This window comes from Taudactylus pleione, unplaced genomic scaffold, assembly GCF_031769625.1.
Source record: "Taudactylus pleione unplaced genomic scaffold, aTauple2 ptg000198l, whole genome shotgun sequence".
Taxonomy (NCBI): domain Eukaryota; kingdom Metazoa; phylum Chordata; class Amphibia; order Anura; family Myobatrachidae; genus Taudactylus; species Taudactylus pleione.
Window position 1 is genome coordinate 8,993,235 of NW_028284600.1, and position 15,839 is coordinate 9,009,073.

A 15,839-nucleotide genomic window follows, 5' to 3' on the forward strand; every position below is an offset into this window, starting at 1 on the left:
TGTGGATCCTCTCAGAAGCCCTAACATGTTTCTTCCCTGATGGGCTTTCTTCAGAAAAATAACTAAACAAAGAAATTAACCCTATACATTTTTAAGAAATTATAAAAATTTTCGGTCAACCAATAAACATACAAGATAAAAGCAGGAATATATAGCCTTGTATTCCTAAAATATTAACCACAGAGCAATTCTCAGTGGAATGTTACCAGACCTGGACTTGAAGGAAAGCCACAGAGACCATGTTCGATCATCAAATTACTACTGCTTTTATTTTAACAACAAGAAGTCCACATGTTGGACAACGTCCTGTTACATAACCTTGGACCCCATGGGGCAGACAATGTAAATCAGGGTGTTATCATGCATCCATGCCTGAAGGAGGTGCGATTACACATACCGGCACTGTGCGATTGAGCGCCTGCAGTCCACCGTCTTCGCTGTAGGTAAAGTGCTGAAAGTCTTCGCTCACAAACCCTCTAAAGACAATTAGTGACATACACAACATAGTTAGTCTCAGACATCGAATGGTAGATGCAGGTTTTCCATCTGAGTATGCCTCCAATGTGTGTCTGTGTACAGAACCCATATTAGGCTACTCTCCCGGAAGGGTTGGGAGGCTCCTGAAAATCCAGTGGCGCTCCCAGCCGCCTGGGAAAAGCAGACAAATCTCAGAATTGTGTACGCCCCTAATACCGGGCAATGTCCCAGCCACACCCCCTTTGAGGCGCCACGCACCCACGCTATGCCGACCTGACAGTGCTCGCCCGAAGGCTTGTCTTAAGATGGTATTTGCTCCCGCAACCCACTCCTTCTCTATGGGAAGGACTCCCGGGTTGCGAATAGGCATCCTTTCGGATCCCTCCACCCCTGTTTGGCCGGACGCCGGGGCTTTGTGCGTCTGCGGGTACTCTAGTTCACACAGGCGCACTGACATTGCTGAGTCAGACTTGGAAGTGCTAAGTTTCACTGCTACGAAAGCAGCAGTGACAACGTTCGGGGAGACAGCTGATTTTTGGATCAGCTGTCTTTGCGCAAGAGAATTTAATAATTACTCCGGCACTCGCCGCAAGTAAGAATGTTAATTATCGGGGTGCCTGATAATTAACATAATGAATAGACCCCTTTATCTCTCTCCACTTTATCTCTCTCCAAGCTTTGATAAATCTCTCCCTGAATCAGGCCCTTGGACTCCTTTTGTCGGTCTGTTATATCAGTATCTCCATACAGTCAGAAGTGATGATGCTCTCCTCACCTATTCCTTTGCAGATGTAAGATTAGGGTACCATTCAGAGTTTGGATGTTATAGGAAATATTTTCATCCAATTGCTCCTGTAGATAAAAAGAGATATAGCTCAGTTTCATTTTTGGTGACAGTCTGTCTCTCCGGTTTGTCACGAACAATGTCATTTACAAACATACTTGTTTATTAGTGAGGTTGAACTGCGACCTTGTATTTATATTCTGTATAGAGGCTCCTCCACTTACTTCATGTGACTATATGATGGTTTACTTTCTGTTCAAAGATCAATTGTCATTTACACTTTACTGAGAATACAAACATTTTTTTGGCCAGTATGCATCGCATTGTATACCCCATAGGAACCTATAGGGGAAGCGACTGCCAGCGGGAATGGAAGGGTCACAGAAGGTATCAGAGATATCTGCTGCAGTCCCTCCTTCATACATCTGGGGGTAACTTAATATTTGCGGTTAACCCCTGAAAACGGGTATTTTTGGGGATTAAGCCGCAACTATACAATGATAAATGGGCCCCTTAGTACATAGCTACTTAAATCTTATAGAGATCTAGGATATTTAGGTTGTGATGTAATATAGCCTGAATAGTCTTATTTTCCTTGCAAGGGATATATATTGCATCCAATAATTTCCTGATCATCTGCTTGTTTCAGTTATTGTTATCATTTATCCTATAATGAATACAGAAATTCAGGTCTGATCTGAGGATGCAGTATTTGTAGTATCCAATTACTGGATAACATTAAGTGATACACAATGTTTCAGGCTGAACACACTATTTAAATGTATTATAAACTGTAAATAGTCTATATGTCAGTTTCTAGGAAATTGTCTTTTATTTCCAAACACATTTCTTAATGACATGCAAAATAAATGTCTTGTTACATAGTAGTCTGTATATATCCTGGAAACCATGTATACACATACAACTGTATTTAATATTTGTTTATAAATGAAGACACAATGTTACACTCACAAGTTATAGCTTGCGCTCAAGGTCGCTACTTTGACTATTAGTATTCACTGTGGTCATATATTTATTAAAACACAGAGCTACAAATATTGGTTACACTTTAAAATGAGTATTGTTATGATAGATAGATAGATAGATAGATAGATAGATAGATAGATAAATGATAGATATGAGATAGATGTGAGATAGATAGATAGTAGATATGAGATAGAAAGATATGAGATAGATAGATATGAGATAGATAGATAGTAGATATGAGATAGATAGATAGATATGAGATCGATAGATATGAGATAGATAGATAGATAGTAGATATGACATAGATAGATAGATAGTAGATATGAGATAGATAGATAGATAGATATGAGATAGATAGATAGATAGATAGATAGATAGATAGATAGCAGATATGAGATAGATAGATAGATAGATAGATAGATAGATAGATAGATAGATAGATAGATAGTAGATATGAGATCGATAGATATGAGATAGATAGGTAGATAGATAGATGGATAGTAGATAGATAGTAGATATGAGATAGATAGATAGATAGTAGATATGAGATAGATAGATAGATAGATAGATAGTAGATATGAGATAGATAGATAGATAGATAGATAGATATAGTGTATAGCTATATGTGGCCCAGCACACTGCTTTGCAACAACATTTTTTTACATATACGTTTGGAGCACAAAATGAGTCCCAATGTCTCTGCTTTATTTTGCATTTACAATGTCTGAACAAGGGTCTAATCATTCAACATATGAGGATGTGACACGTACAGCAAGCAGAAAATAGCAGCAGACCTTAACACTCAGTAAAGTCTACGTGGAAGTTGGCAGACAGCGATATAGCAGTCAGGTGAGAGATAAAGGTGGATGATCAAAAAGATAGAAACATCATGGAAAATTAATAATACTGGGTAAATCGAAAAAACACGGGCATCCACACTGGCGTGGCATATGCAATAATTAAATAAATGGTCATGGTCTTATATCTGAATTGTCTGGGATAACTATTTTATGGCTTGCATGGATGCAAGAGGAGACCTCAGTGACTTTGAAATCCGGTTTGTGTTTGGGTGCAATTAGCAGGAGCTTCAGTGACCAAAACCACTCAACTCGCTGATGGTTCATGAGCAATGGTGTCTAATGTAATGTCAGCATGGAATTCTGAGAGAAAAACATCATCACCAAAGGCCAGAAGCGCGCACTACAGAATTAGGACCTCTGTGCATTTATTCGATCTGCAAAGGAAAACAGGCAAGCAAAGTGGGAGAAAACGATGGTCAGATGAATCATCCTTCATCACGCTCTTGACAAATCGATTAGGGCATGTGTGATGGTAACCAAAAGAACTCTACAGCCCTGAGAGTCATCCACCTTTGTACCAATGATCCAAGTTTAGCAGAGTTCAGGGATTATCTTCCAGTACTGACCACCTCAAACTGGGCAGCAAGCAGGTACACTCCAAACTTCTTGTTGACTGCTTACAGTAAAGCCAATATTTCAAGTTAGAGTGAACTATAGTTCTCTGGGTGATGTACACTGAGCCTAACACTGCAGCTTTAATAAGTAAATGCCACTCAAGTCAATCTCGTTTCTGGGCCTGATTTACACCCATAGCCTGTAGGCTTTTGTCAGTGTAAACATTAGTTCATTCATAACTGGATTTGTTTTGTACATGAAAGGCCTGTTTCTGTGGTTTGTGAAATATCCCTTCCAAATTTCCTTATGACATATTGGGTACTGCTGGCTAGCTGCAGAGTAACTGGAGGGAGTGTGGTTATGTTGGCAGTCGCCAGTGGCGTGACTATAAATTTTGCTTCCCCATGCCAAAAAAGTTTCAGGCACCCCCCCCCCGCCCAAAGATCAAACACACCCAAAGACGACGTTTAAGGTGTGTGGTTACATGATACAGCAACGTGCCTTACACATTTTGACACACTAAGGAATGCCCCTTACAACACATTATGCCACACCGGAATGCCCCTTACACATGCCACACAATAATGCCACGTATAACACATAATGACATACAGTAAGGCCCTTATAACAAATTTATGCCATGCTGTAATGCCCCTATTTCACATTATGCCACACTGTAATGCCACATACAACACATTATGCCACACAGTAATGCCACATACAACACATTATGCCACACAGAAATGCCCCTAATAGCACATTGTGCACACAGTAATGCCAAAAACACATTATGCCAAACAGTAATGCCCATTACATCCCACCCTGACAGATCTACTTCACCAACCCTCCTCTCTGCTCCTGCCAGTCTGTCACCTCAGCTCAAGACAGGTTGCACAGTTTTTATGTCCGTGTAGAACCAGATTATTGGGAACATAGTTTATAACCTGTAAACTGTGTGTATCAAGTTAGTGCCCCTTATACAGTGCCCCCTGTAGTTGTGCCCCAAAATGCAATGCCCCCTATACTAATGCCCCTTATGCAATGCCCCCTGTAATAGTGCCCCTTATGCAATGTCCCCTGTAGTAGTGCCTATTATGCAGGGCCCCCTGTAGTTGTGCCCATTAAAGTAGTGCCCCCTGTAGTTGTGCCCCATATGCAATGCCCCCTATACTAGTGCCCCTTATGCAATGCCCCCTGTAATAATGCCCCTTATGCAATGCCCCCTGTAGTAGTGCCCATTATGCAGGGCCCCCTGTAATTGTGCCCATTAAAGTAGTGCCCCCTGTAGTTGTGCCCATATGCAGTGTCCCTTGTAGTTGTGCCCCTTCAAGTAGTTCCCCCTGTAGTTGTGCCCATTTTAGTAGTGCCCCCTGTAGTTGTGCCCATTTTAGTAGTGCCCCCTGTAGTTGTGCCGTGTAGTTGCCCTCAGTAGTGAGCTCCCTGTAGTTGCCCCCAGTAGTTGCCCCCAGTAGTGAGCCCCCTGTAGTTTCCCCAGTAGTGAGCCCCCTGTGGTTGCCCACAGTAGTGAGCCCCCTGTAATTGCCCCCAGTAGTGAGCCCCCTGTAGTTGACCCCAGTAGTGAGCCCCCTGTAGTTGCTACCAGTAGTGAGCCCCATGTAGTTGCACCTAGTCGATCCCAATAGTGAGCCCCCTGTAGTTGCCCCCAGTAGTGAGCCTCCAGTAGTGAGCCCCCTGTAGTTGCCCCCAGTAGTGAGCCCTCTGTAGTTGCTCCGCCCCCCCGCACGCACACAAACACATACACACAAAAAAAAACACTTACCCTTATCCCCGCTCCAGTGCTGCTGCCGTCCATCCCCGGCGTCCGCTCCTCAGCACTATGGGAGTGACGTCATGATGTCACTCCCATACTGCTCTGCGGTACCCGGAAGACGGAGTTCACTCCTGAGCTCCGTCCCCGGCGTCTGCTCCTCGGCACTATGGAAGTGACGTCATGACATCACTCCCATAGTGCCCTGCGGGACCCGGAAGACGGAGGGAGCTCCATCCTCTGGCGGTTAGGTCTAGACTATACAAGGCTGATGGACCTGTGACGTCACACCCACGTGACCCGGCCTGAAAGGGGGAGGGGCGGGGATGCTAACGGGGAACCAAAGGTGTCCCCTCGCGGGCTCGCTGCGCTCGCCAACGCTTCTGGCACGGTGGCTCGCTGCGCTCGCCACAAATATTTATTCCCCCTCTATGCCTTAGTGGATGGTAACGCAGGAGCGGTCCAGCCTCCTGCAGTGGTCACGTGGTGGAAACGTCACAGAGGTCCTTTAGCCACATAGGAAATAGCAGCAACCATCCTCCGGCTGCCGCCGGGGGTTTGAATACGAGCCGGGCGCCCGCTGGTAACACACTCAGCGGGCGCCCGGCAGATGGGGGGTGCAGAGGGTGCGACCGCACCCCCTGCACCCTCCGAAGTTACGGGAGTTCCGCCACTGAGTGGCGTAACTACTGCCCCCGTCGCCCCCAAGCTATCCAGTGCCTCCAAGCCACCACGGGGGCTGCGGGGGCAGTAGTTACGCCACTGGCAGTCGCCCTAAAGAATCTGCACTAATTTGTAGAATGAGCATAACTCATAGTTACTCCAGCTCTGCACCACATAGACAGTGGCAGATTCAGAGGTTACAGTATACCATTTGTAAAAAAGGAGAACTCGTAAACTAGGTGGCATTTATTCTGCTTTAACTTCAGTTCGAACAGCACCAGTCACTGAAACACCCTCCCACAGATGGTTCTTATATATCATGTAGGTGTAGTAGGATTGTCTTAAATTTGTGGTAAGTGGGCACTTCTCCATAAGGTTCTAGAATGTCCCAAGAACATTTGAGAGCCTCATTAGGATGTTGAACACAATATGTCCTCTGTCCAGTTAAATCATCATAACCAGCCAGTATTCAAGTGCCAGGTTGGTGAAGAACTCTGTGAATTCAGTGTTTTATTTTCCACTTGTGATAGGAGAGTGTCTACATTGATACAGTCCACTCAATTTCACCACTTTTCAAAGGACAGGGCCCATCTTCACAATGGCCATATGACCAAAATAGGGAACATCCTTTCCCACTAGTCTTGCATAATTGAAAATCTATACCACAATAAGACCACTGACACAGGAGAGGGCAAAAAGACACATAACAACAGGAGGGGAACACACAGAGAGGGGGACAGACATAGGGAATAGAAAACAGGGATTAAACCAGAGGTTCCCAAACTCGGCCCTCAAGGCAACCTTACGTTCCAGGTTTTAAGGATAACCATGCTTGGGCACAGGTGACTTGCCCACTTGGCTATGCCCCTCCTCTTGGGTTGTGGCATTGGCCTACTACCCAAGAGTGTACTCCGTAACCCCCTTCTGTGCCACAAGTATCTGCTAATGATAATGTTTTTCCTTGCCAAATCTTCAAACGCTGCGCAACATAATGGTAAATACTGTAGAACCCAAGCCAAGAACTAACCACAATAGATGTGAGGAAAACCGCATGGCACCAGGAACCAAGAGGAAGCCTAGAACCTCCACTCTCAACTATATAGTCTCTGATGCACCTCCCACAAGCAATTCTATTGGCTATCACTCAGCAATCTTAGCAACTCCAATAAACTTTAACCCCCTCTCTCCCGCAATTAGCAAAAATGTCATATACAAGATCCAAACCAAGGTGTTTATAAACCTCAGGCCAAATTGGCCTTGCATTATTTTATACTGAAAACTATATAAGGAGCCTGATTCTGTCCTATGCAAATATTCCTATGTCATATGCATGTATGAGATCGCTCTCACCCCAGTCATCCGGCCATGAGAGCAGCCATAACCACCAGTAACGGCACTTACACCTACCCCATACTATAGTAGGTGCTGGAAAATGGAGAGCACAATCTATATGACTCAGAATGGTATTCAGTCACATGGTCCACATTTACCATGTTGATATTCATAAAATCGACACCACAATGTCGACACTAGAATGTTGACATAGTTCATCATGTTAACAGACACCAGGTCACCATCCTCAGAATGTTGACAATGTTGACATCTGGGGTTAGGCACTTCCGGGAGGGTTACGCTGCGGGGTTGGGGATACGGTTAGCCATTAGGGTGAGGGTTAGGGATAGGGCAGATACACTTACAGTATTGCCAGCACATCATATCACTCCTCCAGAACTGACGGTCACATGACTACCGGGATCCGGAAGAAGACGCTTGCCTGCAGAACAGGACTTTCTCATGTCACCCTAATGCCTGCCAACATGAGAACTGTTGCCCTAACATACCACTCTCATCAGAATAGATCACTACTCTGACTACATGCCCACAGGGTGTTTATCTCATGTGCAAACATCTAGTTGCGGCCCAGTAACATCCATTCAGCCATTGGTGAGAAGTCATCTAGAATTGCTCATAGCAGCTCTAAGATAGGTATGGCTGGGATGCATGCACAGTGTGCGATAAAACTCTAAATGAGACCTGCATGCAACTCACAATCAGGCCCAATTTCTCTATACAGTGTATCATACAGTATCTCAATGTGTAGTTTGCTCAGCAGAGACACTAGAATGAAATAAACAGCAGTTTCATTACCGTATTGTTCTGGCCCGCTGTCCTCCTCACCCTGCTCACTACGCGCTTTGGAAAGACAATTTCATGATCTGGAATCCCATAAACGTCATATCCTAAGTTAATACAATAGAGTAAAGAGATTATTATTATTATTATTATTATTATTATTATTATTATTGTTTATTTATATGTTACCACAAAATTGGTCAGCATTGCACATTTGGGAAATAGAGCCTATTATAAAGATTAATATATGTATAGCAAAAAAGAATAGCAAACGAACATGTAAGAGGCATAATACGAGGGAGGTAGGTGGTTATGGTGAGTGAATTCAAGGAAATAGGAGGACAGACCCCTACTCATAGAGCTAACATTTTCTCCACTTCGACTCAGGGAACCATAACAGTGCTCGTTTTCCAAATATCCTCACAGATTCACAGTGAAATAATTAGTACCAAGCAGTGGCGGATTCTACATAGAGGCTGTGGGACTGCAGCTCCCCCAGTAAATATCTGCCACTGTGAGTCCCCACTGAGCTCCAGTCCTGGTTCTGGCACCAGGATTGGACTGGCCCACGGGGGTAAATAGGAAATCCCTGGTGGGCCCCTACTGCCTGGGGGCCCACCCCCTGCTCTAGGTGTCATGTTCCAGACTGTGCACTGAGTAGTACATTGTTACTGCATTAGAGGGTCAGTTTAGTTATCCTGTGGAGCAGGAACACTGATAAACATTGTTTCTTGGTTTGCTTCTATAGAAACTACACCAAGATTTGCCTAATGGTTAGCCAAGCAACTGAGGTGGCTGGCCACACCCCCTTCTAGTGGATAACCACACCCTTTAAGCCTAGGCCCCTATAACTGCATCCCCTGGTGGGCCTTTTATGCCTCAGTCTGACCATGTCCGGCACCCCTCACTCATAGACATGAGCACGATCATCGCTAGCAGGGCAGGCACAGCAGGGAGCAGGAGACAGTCTCCCTGTGTAGGCCTGCCCTGCATGTGTTGGCAGTGTAGTGGCTTCCTATTGGAAACCCTACCTGCCAATCTCACACAGGGCTGGCAGTCTCAGGGTAGGAAACTCCTCCCCCTATGGGACAGCCAGCCCAGTGTTATAGCAGTGTTTACCGAGGCGAAGCAGGAAACACTACTGATGAGATGTAAGAACATCTCATCGGCCGGAGAGGGGGAGCGTTAACTCCCCCCTCCAGCGCTACCCGCTAGAGACAGCAGCGCATCAGCCTAGTGCTGATGCGCTGGGTCTCTGACCCAACCGGATCCACTGAGCATGCGCGGGATCTCGCAAGTATCGCGAGATCCCCGCGTGCAGCCTGGAGCCGGCAGCCGCCGCAGCTGTCCCTGCTGTGGGGATAGGCTAGCGCCAGGCTGTAGCTGTTGATAACGACAGCTACAGGTGGCCTGAACTGTCATGCGGTATGACCGTTCGTACATGGCGCTGCCGCTCGGCGCTACTATCTTGTAGATAGCTATCTTGTAGATAGCAGCGCCGATGATGACAGGGGCGCACAGGTCAGCGATGACCTAAACTGCAGCTCAGACAACTTCCCTGACTCGAAAAGGTAGGAACCCTTCTTACACACTGCAGGAACTGGCTTCTTTAGGAGCACCTGTCCCTGCAAGTGTTTTTTAATACATCCTCACAATCCTTAATTTCATATTGCCATGATAAGCAGCAATACAACATTTTAATTATTGAGTCTAGAACCCAATATTTAACAAATATGGCCCTCGTATGGTTTCACTGAGTCACATGCCATTATCGGAAACTGCATAAACATAGGCGGGATATAATTAATGGTGAGGAGGGAGGAGGAGGTGGTGGAATAGGGCCGCAGGAGGTGTATGGAAGATATGTTGAAATGGGGAGATAAAGGGAGAGTGAGGGAGTGAGTCAGGGGGAGGAAGAGGGAGATTAGAACCCAGCTAAGCAGGAGAAGCAGCTCGTTCATGCAGAACCGGGAACTGGAGAGTTATGATATCTACAATCATTTTTGTATTGTGTTATTCTGTAAGCCAGTTATATACTCTGTATTTGATATGAACCAGATAAGGTTGAATAACTCAGAGTTCTAATTGGAGTTTAGCCGCACAGCGAAAGTGCATGATAAATGTATCAGTATACTTATAAATGTGGGGTATTTTTATCTGTACTGCGCATGTGCCGATCTGCGTGTGCGGCGAGGGTCACAGTGCCCCTAAGCCACAGCGTGGTTGACATGCTGCTGCCATTTGGGGGCGGGTAGGGGCGTCAACTGTCGACGTCCTAGAAAACAGTACAAGGACAGTGTCTGTGAATTCCGACACAGCTTCACTGACCCCGGAAGTGTGAAATACACTACCATCCTCCTGTGTAACCTGAGAATTGCCGATGTTCACGCAGTGATCCGATGGCCGCGTCCTCAGCAGTGGATCAGAAAATCAGACAGGAGGCGCAATTTACACAAGACGCCTCCTGCGGCATTAATATAATTTCACGTTGCTGCTGCGTACAATGATGCGATTAGCTTACAGCTCTGAATCAGGCCGCCTAGTATACACTTTGTACGGAGTATCTCTCTCGCTGCTACGCTAATAGAGCATTTAGCAATCCTAAGGCGAAGTGCTCCCCACGCATCCTCTCCCATGGGGGTACCAATATCAGATTTCCACTGCAGGAAGGAACGGCGGCATTTGAGTATTTAGGGAGGGTTAGGGGTAGGTAGAGGGTGAGGGTTAGAATACCTACCGTCATGTGTCGGTATCCTAACCCTGTCTGGATGCCGGCGTCAGGATTCTGACTGCCGGGATCCTGAGCGCCGGCATCCAGTACCCAACCCATGCAAAACCAAGGAATGGCATCTGAAAAGGAAGATCAAAGTCTGGGCAAGGTCCAGTCAGAGCCCAGACCTCAGTCCCATTGAAGACCTGTGGAATGATCAAAACAGGGCTGTGCACAGGAGATCACCTCACAGTTTGATGGATCTTGAACTGTTTTGCGGGGAAAGAGGAATAGAATTGCGCAAAGTCCATAGATACTGGCTCAAACAGACTCACTGTAAATGGTATCAGGTATCAGTTTAGGGGTGTGCACAGATGTGAAACTTGCGAGTGATGGGCCCAGGAGCAAAAACTTGCTTTGGTTTGGGGTGGTGGTTCCTCCTATCCACGCTGCCCGGGTTTTCATTCCAGGGATGGTCACAAGATTGTGACGTCATCCCCGGCAGCAAGAACAGGACCACCTTGATCTCAGCAGCACTCAGTCACTCAGGAGACAGAGAGGAAGAGTCAGGGAGAGATAAAAGTAGGCCCCTCCTCTCCGGCTGGACTGCACCACCTCTTAGTCACGGACCGCCCCATGGTGCAGCGGTGTGGCGGCGACCTAATAAGTCATTATAAAGCCGCCGGTTGCGGGCCCCTTCATAGCGATGGGGCCCAGTGCAATGCACCGGCTGTACCTTCGTTAGTTCCGCCTATGGGTGTCCACACTTATGCAACCAGGGTATTTTTTAATTTGCACCTCTGGTTCCTACAAATTGCCTATTTGTTTTTCACTTGCATTTTATTGGTTGTAAAATCACACTAATGGTCTCACCTGATTTAACTTGACTTTAGGCTTTACATCACAAAAACCTACAATTTTAATAACTGCGTGTAGACTTTATATTCACTGTATACACAATGTTATGCAACACTCAGGGGCGTTTTAAGAGAATAGAGGGCCCATGTGCAGCTTCTGTGTGGGCCCCCTACTCTCTGGCAGCACAGTAGACTTTGGTTTGGTGCCAGAGTCTACTGCGCATGCACAGGTCTCCAGGAAAATGACACCTGCGCCTTGTTCCCGGAGACATCTCTAGTACACATGAACAAATCACTGGGGAAATGGCTGCCGCACCATTTTGCCTGTGATTTTTGCTGCTCTGCAGGTCCGGGTCGCCAGCAGACGCTCGGCTTTGAAGACTACGGAGAGGTAAGTATAACGCTGTATGGCTGCCTGCACCAATTATGGATACACCATTGGCAACATTGCTGTCCGAGTCCCAGAGTGGCTTCTCCATAAGTCCATTTAGTGGAGTTCATCTCATACATACCATACATACAGCATAAAAAATACATGGTATTTCTACATAAGAATGTTACTGTTATTCACATGTATTTTAAAGGTTACTGGCCATTAGAGTTAGATTCTTATCACACTACTGTCCTGTTTTATAATTCCAGTCAACTCATATTTAATTACAGTACCAGTAACTGACCAGGATTTAAGGATTACCCAAATTATTTGTTAAACATACTTTGAGAATTGTTCTGAGGACTAGAAAATGGGTGGGATGTGGTGGAACTGCTAACAAGCATGGATAATTAAGATAACGTAGTATATCTCCGCCTCACCTTTCAGTCCTGATCTGGCCCGCTGTGCCCATACTATTGTATGTGGACCAAAATTCATCAAGCTCAGAATATACTATACTGTCAGAGCTTGACCGTGGAAACCATCGTCATCTTCAGATGGTGCTGATTCCTGGAACCCCACTCTGGGTTGCGAAAATGGATCCATTCGGATCCCTCTGCCCCTGTTCAGACGCTGGATTCTTTGTGCGCATGCGCTAACCCCAGTTGATGCCTGCGCACTAGATTCGGCCTGTTACGTTTCACTGCAACCAAAGTAGCAGTGATCGGGATGGCGGGGACAGTTACTCTTTGGATCAGCTGTCTCTGCACCGGAGAAATGTTGAATTGCTCGGACGTTTTAGTATCCACCACTGCTACTCACAGCAAGTTGGATACTAAAGTAGCACTGCTTAATGTATTGGCCCCCAATGGGCATATTTATTAAAGTAATTGAGATGTAAAGCTCTGTTGAATAAGTGTGCGCTACTGTGTATAAAAAAAGCTGTTGATAATATACAGTATAAACAGTATTACAAATGGAAATGGTAAATAAGAAGTCCACATTTACCACTGCAGCTTGTCTGACTTTAGGCACAACACTAATGAATGAATGCATTCATTAGCTGGGGGGGGGGACAATATGCAAAATATTAAAAACTTCTGGTGTCATTAACAGCTTTGCATTTCTTTACACCCGTGTGCAGGTCAGTGCCACAAAAGAGGAATATCTGTGGATGTGTATGTTGTACACGTTTCCAGGGGGCATACTTACATGAACATGATGTTACTGTACTCAACTTGCTACTGTGCCCCATTGCACATAGGAGGACGTAAAGCCAGGGACGTATCTATATTGGGTGCAGGGTGTGCGGTACACACGTGCCCCTGGGTCCAGGGGGGCCCGCACCACACCCCCTGCACCCCCATAGTCTTATACTTACCTGTCCATAGTGCTGCTCTGCAGCGCCAAGCCGGTACTGCAGAGCAGCAAAAATCACTGGGAAAATGGCGGCAGGCATTTCCCCGGTACTACTGTCCCTGGTAAAACGGCGAGAGCACCATTTTCCCGGAGACCCGATTCTGGCACTAAGCCAGAATCTTCTACACTGCGGGACCGCCAGGGAGAGGAGGGGCCCACACTGAGCCTGCACACGGGCCCCTGCTCTCTTAAAACGCCCCTGCATAAAGGGACGCAAGTCAGGGCCGTAACTAGGGTAGTGGCCATGGCACAGCAGGGCAAGGGGCACTGATTGGGCCTGTCAGTTTCCTGTTTATTATCATTCTCGCTTGTAGCTTCCTCTTCTTTTATCCCCAGCATTACCTGGCCTCCCCTATCTCTTCCCTGTCCCTTCCCCATGAGGCCATGGCCCTTATTCAGGTGCACTGTCTTATATCCCTATTTAAAAAATGGAGGGCGGGAGGTGCCAATGCTCTCTGGCACAGGGCACCAGAAAGTCTAGTTACGGCTCTGAAGCAAGGATAAGATATGCACCAATCCAGGCACATTTCAGTGCATTTCTGCAGTACGCCACAATAACTGATGTATGCCGCAATCTCTGTAAGACCCTATGAGGTTTGTTAGTGCATAAAAACGGATGTAAAAAAAAAAATTGTGTTTTCCTGCAAGTTAGACAATGTCTGATCCCCTATAAAAATAAAGTGTGTTTCTGTAACCCGTATCCCTCTTGATATTATCAGGAAAACATTTTAATATTTCCATTCAGCTGTGATCCAAGCTGCTGTTAGTGTATGCAGAGATTCAGAGGTGCTCAGTAATGTAGCTGCAACTGCATCTCTATGCTATATATAAAACCCCTTCAGTAGCTGTACCTGGAAGTGACCTGAGTGAGGGCGGAAGTGGATGTTTTTGTCCTCACTTTCCAGGAAAATAAGAAATTTGGGGCCTGATTCAGAGCCGGACGCTATTTGCGCTCGCTCGTTCAGAAAAAAGGGGTGGCTATTCAAATGAACCATTCGCTCTTTGCGGTCTGTTCACACCTCTATGTCTGAACGAGCGAACAAAACTTGCGGTCGTTTTTTGGGAAACTACGCCCCCTGGCTGCTCGCATCCTACGTCATGTCCGCTATTTATTAGATTAATCGAGTACATCGACCAGCGTATGAACTGCTCGCTATTCTTGTGGTTGGTTTTTCCTAACGCAATCATGCGAGCAGTTCTGACTATAAAATAACCCAGTGACGTGGTCAATGATGCTGCTGTATTAATTATGCACACCCATAAAACGCCCGTTTTGACCTTTAAGCACGCCTGCGTTCTGATCTCCACTCCCCGTTTTCAAGCACCTTCCCCTGTTACCACCCACATACGCCTCCTCCTGTCACTCAAAATAGCAGGCATTCGCTATTTAGCGAACAAACGATTTTCGGCCGCACTGATTGGTTCGCGCATGCGTATTACGATCCGTACGCATGCGCGGTTGTGCAAACATCGCTCGGAACGAATGAGCGGCCGCTTACGAGCGGCTCTGAATTAGGGGTGAGCGTTTTCGGATTTCTGAAATCCGAACCCCCCCGAGCCCCCCCCGATCCGAGTCCGATCCGAGTCAGGCTCGACTTTTCCCGCCTGACTCGGATCTGAAATCGAGGCAAAACGTCATCATCCCGCCTTCCGAGTCTCGCGGGTTTTGGATCCTATATAAGGTACCCGCGTCGGCGCCATTTTCTCACTCGGCTGTGGACAGTGAAGAGGGAGGGTGGGAGTTAGGGCTGTGTAGTGTAGTGTAGTGTAGTGCTGCTGTTGTCCACTACTTCAAAGTCCATAGGGGCTGGCTGTGTTGTGCTGTGCTGCTGTTGTTAATAGGGGCTGTGTCCACTACTTCAAAGTCCATAGGGGCTGGCTGGACTGTGTTGTGCAGTCAGTTCTCCATAGGGGCTGTGTCCACTCCAAAGTCCTGTGCAGTGTCCCAGTCCTAAAGGAGTGCTGTAGTGTTGTCCAGGGGGTGCTCTGTCCATCAGGGGTGCTCCCCCCAAGTGCTAAAAAAATAATATATTTTCTGTGTTTGTGAATTGTGTGCGCAGTAGCCGCACGTGCATCAACAAAGTAGTGCCAAGCGTGCGCCTGTGTCATAAGTAAAGGGCCGGCTGGCTTGACCGTTAAGGGTGCTGTAACCCCCGAAAGTACACTCCAGTCCAAACCCAAAAAAAAATTATTTTCTGTGTTTGTGAATTGTGTGCGCAGTAGCCGCACGTGCATCAACAAAGTAGTGCCAAG

General features: G+C 46.4%; 1 protein-coding gene across 1 annotated transcript in view; it reads right to left on the reverse strand.

The window, feature by feature from the left end:
* Positions 1–15,839, reverse strand: part of LOC148518843 (disintegrin and metalloproteinase domain-containing protein 9-like) — a 92,962-nt gene that overhangs the window by 65,430 nt on the left and 11,693 nt on the right. Inside the window, exons 2-4 of the mRNA XM_088476897.1 lie at positions 8,243–8,334; positions 1,253–1,329; positions 398–476 (exon numbers count right to left, since the gene is read on the reverse strand). Coding sequence (XP_088333023.1) covers positions 398–476; positions 1,253–1,329; positions 8,243–8,334 — 248 coding nt within the window. The remainder of the gene's footprint in view (positions 1–397; positions 477–1,252; positions 1,330–8,242; positions 8,335–15,839) is intronic.